The sequence below is a fragment of the Rutidosis leptorrhynchoides genome, chromosome 6 (genome assembly GCF_046630445.1).
Source record: "Rutidosis leptorrhynchoides isolate AG116_Rl617_1_P2 chromosome 6, CSIRO_AGI_Rlap_v1, whole genome shotgun sequence".
Taxonomy (NCBI): Eukaryota; Viridiplantae; Streptophyta; class Magnoliopsida; order Asterales; family Asteraceae; genus Rutidosis; species Rutidosis leptorrhynchoides.
In genome coordinates, this window is record NC_092338.1 from 316,271,120 (window position 1) to 316,280,799 (window position 9,680).

Consider the following 9,680-nt stretch of genomic DNA (forward strand, 5'->3'; position numbering starts at 1 on the left):
GATGACCAATTATGAAATATTTTTGGTTTGTGATTGTAATGTAATAATCTTCCCGCCATACGCCTTCCGTCATAAAGTTTATGAGGAATAGTTTTGAAGTATATTTAAATAGTGGTTAAGAATTAATATCATGTCTGTTATACGCGTTCCGTTATAAAGTTTATGAGGAAGAATTGTGAAATATTTTTGCCTTCAAAATATAGAAACTTCTTTCGTTCTGTGAAGTAAGTTTTTATAATGTTTGTCATGACAAGTATCTGATTTTTGTATTTTGTCTCGGTGCGTTCTAGTAAAACTTTAACGTTTTCTAGCCGATCCATTGTGCCTTTTGCTGGCCGGCACAAAAGCTTCCGCCATCGGAGGTATAAAAATACTCTCCTTCTGTGGGACAGGATATAAATGCAATGCTTTACATTTGTCACAGGCAGCACTTTGCATAAGAAAAATATAAAATTTTATTGTTCAATACTGTGCAGTACATAAACAATTAATGACAAATTTAGGTGGATCAAGCCTAATTAGTACATCATGAACGTTTAATGTATGCAATTGCTAACATATGCACTGTAAAATAACCACAATGATTTACAGTAAATTGATAAACTTTGTTCTTCAGAAAATGCTAACAAACTGGTCTTCACACGCCAAGCACCCAGCGCTGTCTGGCTTAAAAATTTGATCATGGTATGAAAAATTCCTGAACTTCATCCTCTCTGAACAACCGATTACGCCTTCTCTGATTTATTCTGCCATCTGTCAAATTTGCAAATGTGGAACGTTCCCTAGTTGGTGCCACATACTGTGAATGTATGGCAGCTACTCCGTTAGGAGTTGGGAATCTGATTTCTGCATGAGCAGTTGATGTAATTACTCCAAATTTAGCCAACGCTGTTCTTCCAAAAAGGACATTGAATCGAGAATTACCATCCAAAATAGTAAAATAAATTGTTTCATTTCTTAGTAATGGGAATGTTCCCATAACACCCTCCAAACGAATTCACCCTATGGCGTTCACCGGTGCTCCGGTCAATCCTGAAACCTCCAAACTCGTCCGCCTAGCTCTATCCTGCACATGCCTTGGAAAAGTCTTCAAACAATGCCAATAAATGATATCAGCTTCACTACCAGTATCCGTATAGATACGGCTGATGAACTTGTTTGCAATTTCTGCTAAAATGACCACTGGCTGAACGGACAAGACCCAATTTTGAATTGGTTGAAAAATGATTGGAGTATATCTCCAGCTATCAACATTGTTATCCAACTGCTCACCGTCCTCATAGTGACTACCATTCAACCACACCATTTTGATTACAACATCTGGAGTTGGCTCACGCTCCGTTATTCGGTCTCCATACTAGTTTCTGTTATCTCTTCCGCCATGCTCTTCCCTTCTTCTGTTCTCACCTCGACGACCTCTTCCACCATCATTTTTCTGCCATCCAAATTTCCTGTGAGGATCATTTCTCCTATATTGTTTTCCTGGCAACAAGTGATTTAACTCTCCTGCTTTGATCTTTGCGATGATTTCTCTCATCAGAGATTTGCAATTATCTGTATCATGACCCCATGCCTCATGAAAGTCACACCACAGTTCACTTTTTGGACCTTCTCTTTCCTCCATGGGTGCTGGAGGATTGAAAGTAGTCCGGATTGGCTCAGTGAAAAGAATCTCTTTTGAAATTTTAGTCAGCGCCATTATCAACGGATGCCTCTCTATTGGCCTTCTATTGTGATGAAAATCATTGGGATGATTTTTGCCTCTCCATCCACCATTGGAATTGTCATTTTTCCTCTAATTTCTGTCAAAGTACCGCCCTCCATTGTGTGGGTTGCTACTGCTGCTACCATCAAACTTGCTTAGCCCTCGCTCACCAGCTCGAACATGCTTTTGTGCAACTTCCAACGCCTGATGCAGAGTTTTTGGCAAGTCATACCTTAATGTATGAACAAGTGCACTAAACCTTCGCTGATCTAAACAGAAAATGAAACCGGACACTTACTGCGACTCTGGACAATCAGGTATCTTTTGTGCTTCAAGCATGTATCACTTCATGAAATTACTTAAGGACTCATTATGATGCATCATTATCTCATGTGCATCAAGATCTGTCAAAGTGCAGCTTCGAAGATTTTGATATTGCATAACAAACTTTGCACGAAGATCCAAATAACTTGTAATACTCCTTGACGGTAAGCTTGCAAACCATTCCGTTGCCATTTTCTGCAACACCACTGGAAACATATGACAAGCTACCTCGTCATCCCAATGCTGCAACCTCATTGTACCCTCAAACATAATAAGAAAATCTTCAGGATCCGTTGTACCATCATAAACTCCTATTGCCGGTATGCCAAGATTTTTAGGCAACGGATAGTTAGCAATTCGATCAATAAAACATTGAGTGGACTCTGCCATAGCTGGTGGTTTTGTAGCTTGTTCTCCAGTGATTAAAGCAAAAAAATTATCCACAGCCACAGCACAGACAGCGGGCTGCTTCTCATACAACTCTTTGCCGGAGCTGTATGCTTAAGGATGTCATTCAAAAGCAACACTGCCTGCTTCTCAGACATGGACTCATCTTTGTCATCAATTTCATCGTCAGAATCATTATTAATATAGCTCAAGTCATTATCATCCTCAGAGTCATCAATAAGACTGCCCAGCTTGTCCAGTAGTCTGGATAACTTGTACTTTGATATAGATTTCTTTTCATGATTTGCTTGTCTTTGCCATTCGCCATCCGCCAAAAAGATATAAATGACGAACATCGTCATGGTTGCATCAATGGTCGCCTCTCTGGATTATTAACAAGATTTGGAAGCCTTTCTGCACTTTTGGTTGTTGTTTCTTCGATTACTAGCCTTTTCTCTGAATTAGTTGCCAAACGCTTAAGATTTTCTGCAGTTTCAGCAATTGTTTCTTCAATTGTACCATCCGATGGCGGAATAGGTACATCTTCTTCAGTTATCATGTCTTCAGTTAATGGATTGTTCACTGCTTCAAGTATATGTATGAATAGAGCTTCAGTTGTGGATGGCGCCATTGTTAACACCTATTTTCTTATGAGGTAAGGCTTAGTGTGTTAGCACAATACTAGAAGTGATCTAGCTAAAGGTGGGGGAGTGTTGCCGATTGATTTTTACCCTTGGGAAATAATCCCTGCAGACCCGGTACACAGATCTGAAAATCTGTGGGGTGGCTTAATCAATATGTTGTCTGTTTAGCGTTTAGCTATTAGCTAGATGACTTTTAGTGAGAGAAAGTACTATGTGAGAGAGAAAGGTGAAGTCTCTGCTCACAAGTTGTCTGAATGTGTAAAATGACGACCCAAGGGGTCTATTTATAGTGATAGATCCACCGGATTGTTTGGGGACACATGTCAGATGATGATACGTTCTGTTATTCATGATCCGAAATATGCGCTGGATGTGGCGCTCTACGGCCAGGGCTTAAGCGCTAGGCGGCCTTCAGGGCTTATGCATGACGGAAGCAGCCTGCACAGCGGAGAACGCTTGACGAATAGTTTCACAAAACTGTTGTTTCAGTGTTTATGCTACTATTTTCATGCGAATTGCTATGCCTTTATGCGTGTATACGATAGGATACACCATTAGATCCCATAATCCTGTTCATGGATCGAGACAGGAGTTACTGCTTCTGGATTATGTTACTACTTCTGGATCGAGACAGGATTTACTGCTTCATGGATTATGTTACTGCTTCTGAACACGTTCCATGATTGTTTGGTTCATTCTTTCTGCTATACCATTGTGTTGAGGGGTACATGAAACTGTCTTCTCATGTTGAATGCCATATGATCTGCAATAGGCATCAAACTTCCTGGAAGAGTATTCACCGCCGTTGTCGGATAGAAGACACTTTAACTTTTTTCCTGTCTCATGTTCTACCATGACATGGAACTGTTTGAAGTAATCGAACACCTAGTCCTTCGTCCGCAAGAAATACACCCACACCTTTCGAGAAGTATCATCGATAAACGTCAAAAAATATCGATTACCACCAATTGATTCAATATCTAAGGGACCGCAAACATCAAAGTGTACCAGACTGAGTAACTCTGATTTTCTCGTTGAAGAGGAATTAAACGAGACTCTATGCTGCTTACCAAACAGACGATGATTGCAAGGATCTAGTGCAGCGTCCTTGTATACATTGATAAGCTTCTTCTTTATTAGGGTAGGCAACCCTTTCTCACTCATGTGACTGAGTCTCTGGTGCCATAATTTTTGTGAAGCCTCCTTTTCTGCAACATTAAGGCTGTCTGTGCAGATCTTCACATGAGTTTTGTATAGTGTGCCACAAATGTGTCCTCGAGCAACTATCATAGCGCCTCTTGACAATTTTCATGTGCCTTTACAGAAATGACTATCATAGCCTTATTTGTCTAGAGTTACCCAAGAAAGTAAATTCAGCAGAAGATCTGGCACATGGCGGACATCTTTCAAAGTGATTGTGCTCCCGGAACTTGTCTTTATCTTGACATCACCAATTCCGACAATCTCATCGGAACTGGAATTTCCCATCTTCACAGCTCCAAAGTCACCAGCTTTGTATGTTGTGAAGTATTCCTTGTATGGAGTCACCTAGTAGGAAGCTGCAGTATCTACCACCCATTCTGTGTCTTCTCGTGAGACATTAAGGCATGTCTCATCATGGGTTGAACAATAAGCTACCTCACCAGAGATAGTCACTAATGTTTCTCCACTCTTATTCTTCGGCTGTGAACTACTCTGATGTTGTTCCTCTTTCAATTTGTAGCAGTTCTACTTCATATGTCCCTCTAATCCACAATGATGACATTTATATAATGGTTTTCTGTCATCAACAGACCTGCCCCTACTCTTGCTTCTGCCTCTCCATTTGTTTTTGCTACTCATACGTTGTCTCCCCTGATTCTCTGTGATAAAGGCATGGGTCTGATCTGTGCCCATGTCCTTTCTCCTTGCCTCTTCACTGAATAGGGCATCCTTGACCATTGACATGGTAAGTTTTCCATTCAGAGCTGAGTTGCTGAGTGTTACGACCAGCGTTTCCCAGCTATCGGGAAGAGAACTAAGTAGCAATAGTGCCTGAACTTCATCGCCAAGAGGCATCTCTACAGACGATAACTGGTTGACCAAGCTCTGAAACTCACTGATATGATCGGCAACTAAAGTTTCACTTTTGAGCTTCATGTTGACTAAATGCCTCATCAACAAGGCTTTATTTCGAGCAGTCTTGGCCTGGTACATGTCCTCCAACTTTTTTCAGAGGGCATATGCGTCTGTCTCTTGTGTAACATGGTGGAAGACACTATGATCAATCCATTGACGGATCTGACCAATAGTTTTTCGGTTTGATTTCTTCCAATCTATCTCTTTGGCGGAATCAGGGTTTATACCTTTCAATTCAATAGGATCGAACAAATCTTTACAGCTGAGGAGATCTTCCATCCGAGGTTTCCACAGCGTGTAGTTTGTGGCTGTGAGCATAATCATAGCTCCGAAAGATGATGTTGACTCTTCTGTGAACATTATCACCTTACAAATGATTTTTCAACACTAACGGGGTTGAATTTTAGAAAACATATATCACCGTTACGTCCGGAACGGTTGAAAATGGTGGAATAGACACTTCGCGGCTCAAATTTCACTTACGGCACAAAATTATAATTTGCAATAAACTTCAGGGACCAAAAATGAAATTCTGAAAATTTTAAGGACCAAATTGTAAAATTTCAGAATTGCTACAGTACTGCTACAGTACTACTACAGGAACTTGCTACAGTACTGCTACAGGAACTTGCTACAGTGCCACCAGTTGCTACAGTGAATTGCTACAGGACTGCTACAGTGAATTGCTACATGACTTTCTTCTCCGGCAAAAATTCCGGCACCGGTCGTCTTCTCCGGGGAGATTCCGGTGAGTTGACCAAACTTTGACGGCATTTTCAGCGCTCGTTATAACTCCGTTTAAGTCACTGTCTTTTGTGTTGGACTCGGTTCGACGAGACGAATCCAATGGTACACTCAAAATTGGATTTTGAGGAAACTTCAGAAGATCCAAAAACTCAACCAACGTCTCTAACCAAGCTCTGATACCACTTGTTGGGAAGAGAGGATCGCCTGGACGTTGGGAGATACAAATTTGAGAGAAAAATAACTCTATTACTCAAAAGAATAGATTACACGAGTATTTACAAAACTAAAAAAAAAACTCTCAAACACACACACACTCTCAAGGTTGTGATAACACTTCTCTGAGTGATTTGGGATGATTTACAACTGAGGTTTGCACCTCTATTTATAGCTAAGATCTTATAGCGGTAGATAGGTGTGAACGAGGAAGGTGACTTGTGAACGAGGAAGGTTGGTGGCCGTCACCGTTTTCAACTTTGCTACTTCCACATGGTGTTCAACGAAGGCTACTTTGAACATCTAGAAGGTGGGCTTCTAGATTGTAGGCTGGAAACCTTCAATCCAAGGACACCAGCTAAGACCTTAATTAGTGCAGCGTTATCACCCCGATTTCACCACCATCACGCCTTGATGGCGCTGTAATGCAGCGCGATGGAACCCAAAATCGTCCGGCGCGATGTGAGCTTCACGGGGAAGAGCTTGGCGTGTTTGAAACAGACATCCAATAATAATGAGACACCTCACAATCAATTGAAAAGAAGAAGATAAAATCTAAATGAATTTGAGATCTGCAGTTTTTAATGAAGCTGAAAAAAAATGAAAATTGGGGATCTGGAAGATAAAGGAGGACGATGATATAGATTGATATATAGAAATTTTCATGTTAAGTCCCTAGCCTTTATAAATGTTTACAAATAACTCTTAAAATATTAAAAATACATTCTAAAGTCAAAAATATATAAACATAAATAATATAAACTATAAAAATCTGTTATTATGATTTAATAAAATAATTTGAATTTAATTAATTAATAAAATAAAACTAAATAATATAATAACTTAACAAAAAAATGAAAAAGAAAATAAAAATGTGGGACCAATTACCTCATCACACAACTATCACGCCATACCACTACAAACTCCATCACGCCATCACCTTTGCCAAATCACCACTATACTGTTAGACTTATTTATTACTCCTACCTATTAATAACAAGTTACCATCTTATTGATATGGTGAGATCACAAGATATGATTATTAATAATAAGTCACCATCTTATTAATATGATGAGATTATAAGACTCGTGACATGTTGTCTTTTATGATCATACTTAAATACCATAATGAATGCACTTAACTAATCTTGATGGTAAATATTAAGTTGCATACTCTTTAATATTTGGAGTTGATCCCTCCTTGACCTCTCCTATAAATAGAGGCTCATTCTTCACCTCTATGTATAATACAACAATAACACATTACAATTACTCTAAGTCCATCACTAAAGGAGAGGATCAAGTAGAAGATCAAACATCCTAGTTGTGTTCTTATGGCTTTATATTTCCATTCAAGTAAGCCTTACATCTTCATGTCTTAATCTTTATCTAATGAATTACATGATGAAATATTATGTTATGTCTAACATTTGGTATCCGAGCAAATTTATCTCATATATCATGTTTATATATTTATAGTTTGATAATCCGAAAGTTCATAGATATTCTTGAGTTATATGTGAATTTTTTGGATGATTATATGAGTATGATCCAAATATGTGTTTAATCTAATCAGTTTATGAAATGCACCTAATGTTTGGTGATACTCTTCAAATTCTATACGGATATAAAATTGTCTCAAAAGCATCATATTTGTTTGCGTACTATGTTTATCAGATAACTTATCTTGATTTTAATGGAAATCGAGAAAGGATTCATGGAATTTATGAATACAAGTTTTGACTACATCCTATAATTTATGAATTAATTAATGAGTTAGTTATGTAATTCAAGTTTTCTTTTTGAATTAATTATTATGTTGTGCATATGATTCTTGACTTGATTGCATATGATTCTTTCGTTAATCACTATGCGTATATGATTCATGGCTTACGTTTCACATATGATTTACCAAGTATTTTATTCAAGTGTTAGCTATCAAATATTATTAGTATATCAGAAAGAAACATGATATCGGATTTGACGTTTAGTTAATTAATTGAAAACTTGAACCAATTTTATCACTTTACAAATAATTTGATTGGTTTATTTAAGGATATTGGAATGTTTCGTTTAAATTGATATTTTTTCATTCATTAGAAATTAATTAATAATTTATTATAACAGTCTTAACTTCATTGTGTTTCATTTAAATTATTATGGACTTATTTTATTAATTAATATGTATGTAATTTAAGATGATTTCGGTCGATAGTGTTGGTATCATTTTTGTTTTTTTAAAGTGATTCTTAAATTATGACATATAGTTCTAAAGTGTTTGAACATTAATTTGTTTAATTTCAGAATTATTGAAGTAAAACTATAGATTTATAGGGCATTACAAAACATGTGTGAATCATTAGTTAAACATGTTTAATGACTACCTAATTATTAAGATTAGTTGTCGGCCCAACGGAAGGCTACTAGTTGAAATAATTATGGTGAATGAAAAGTCATATTATGTTACGTTTGGTGTCTAAGGATTGTGATAGCCTAACGGTGACTCAAAATTTTAGGACATCGTACAGTATTAGCAAATAATTTGTAGTTAGTTTGCTTATAATTCTGCCCAACGGTGATTTATTTGTAAACTAATTTTGCATTACCTAATTAAGAAGTATAAGTGTATTGTTGATGGAACCAATGTGAAGTCAATAATTTCACACAACTTCTTTGATAAATTTAATTTCGTGTTGTAATTAAATTTATATATACCAACTTTGGCTTAGAGTTGGTGTTATTATTATGTCACTAATATAATTTTATTTTTTGTAACTTATTGTTGTACCAAGAAAATTATTTTAGTCCTTAATCAAAATAATAATGAGCATAATGATGAGCATAATAGTAATGACCGTTACATTTCAGCTTTAACACCTACTGCTATTGCAAACTGTATTCCTCGCATAGAACACTTGAACGGAACTAATTTTGCATCGTGGAAAGATCAAATTAAGATTTCCCTCGGCATAACTGATTTGGACTATGCTTTAAGATTTGATCAACCTGCACCTCTTGCCGATGAAAGTACGGTTGAACAAAAGAGGACTTATGATATATGGGAAAGATCAAATCGCATGTCCCTAATGATAATGAAGAATTCTATATCGCCCGCTATTCGAGGAGCCATTCCTGACTCAGAAAACGCTAAAGAATTCTTAGAATTTGTCGAGGAACAATTTAAGGGCTCATCTAAATAGGTGTTAACACCAAAATTATTGTTACCTCGGAAAGGACATAAATTGAGAAACAACTCAAAACGCTTGAATTCATTTAAAATGGAATAGAGGAGAATAAAAAGGGAAAGAAAGAAAAATAAAAGCCAAGTGTGGGAAAAATTTACCAAGTTATTTAGAACATATATCACATATTTTTGTACAAATAATTGAAGGTACTTTTGTTTTGGACGATTTTATCAGTTTTACCAGATTTCTTATAATATATTTGAAAGAAATGTGCCACTTGATTTAAAAGGAAGAAAAGTCTTCCAAGAAAAAGACACGCGCTTCTTGATTTAGGTCAGGAAGTTGTCGTCCAGACCA

At 37.0% G+C, this 9,680-nt stretch overlaps 1 protein-coding gene across 1 annotated transcript; it reads left to right on the forward strand.

The window, feature by feature from the left end:
- The first annotated feature begins 3,568 nt into the window (after nt 1–3,568).
- On the forward strand, nt 3,569–9,338 carry LOC139854659 (uncharacterized). Its single transcript, XM_071843951.1, has 2 exons — nt 3,569–3,716; nt 9,007–9,338. Exons 1-2 carry the CDS (start codon nt 3,569–3,571, stop codon nt 9,336–9,338), a joined length of 480 nt encoding a protein of 159 aa, XP_071700052.1.
- The last annotated feature ends 342 nt before the right edge of the window (nt 9,339–9,680 follow it).

Coding starts and splice junctions, on each gene's coding strand:
- LOC139854659 (XM_071843951.1), top strand. CDS start 3,569: ATGCGAATTGCTATGCCTTTATGCGTGTATACGATAGGATACACCATT. Junction 3,717..9,006: donor TTTACTGCTTCATGGATTAT/GTTACTGCTTCT, acceptor GTTACATTTCAG/CTTTAACACCTACTGCTATT.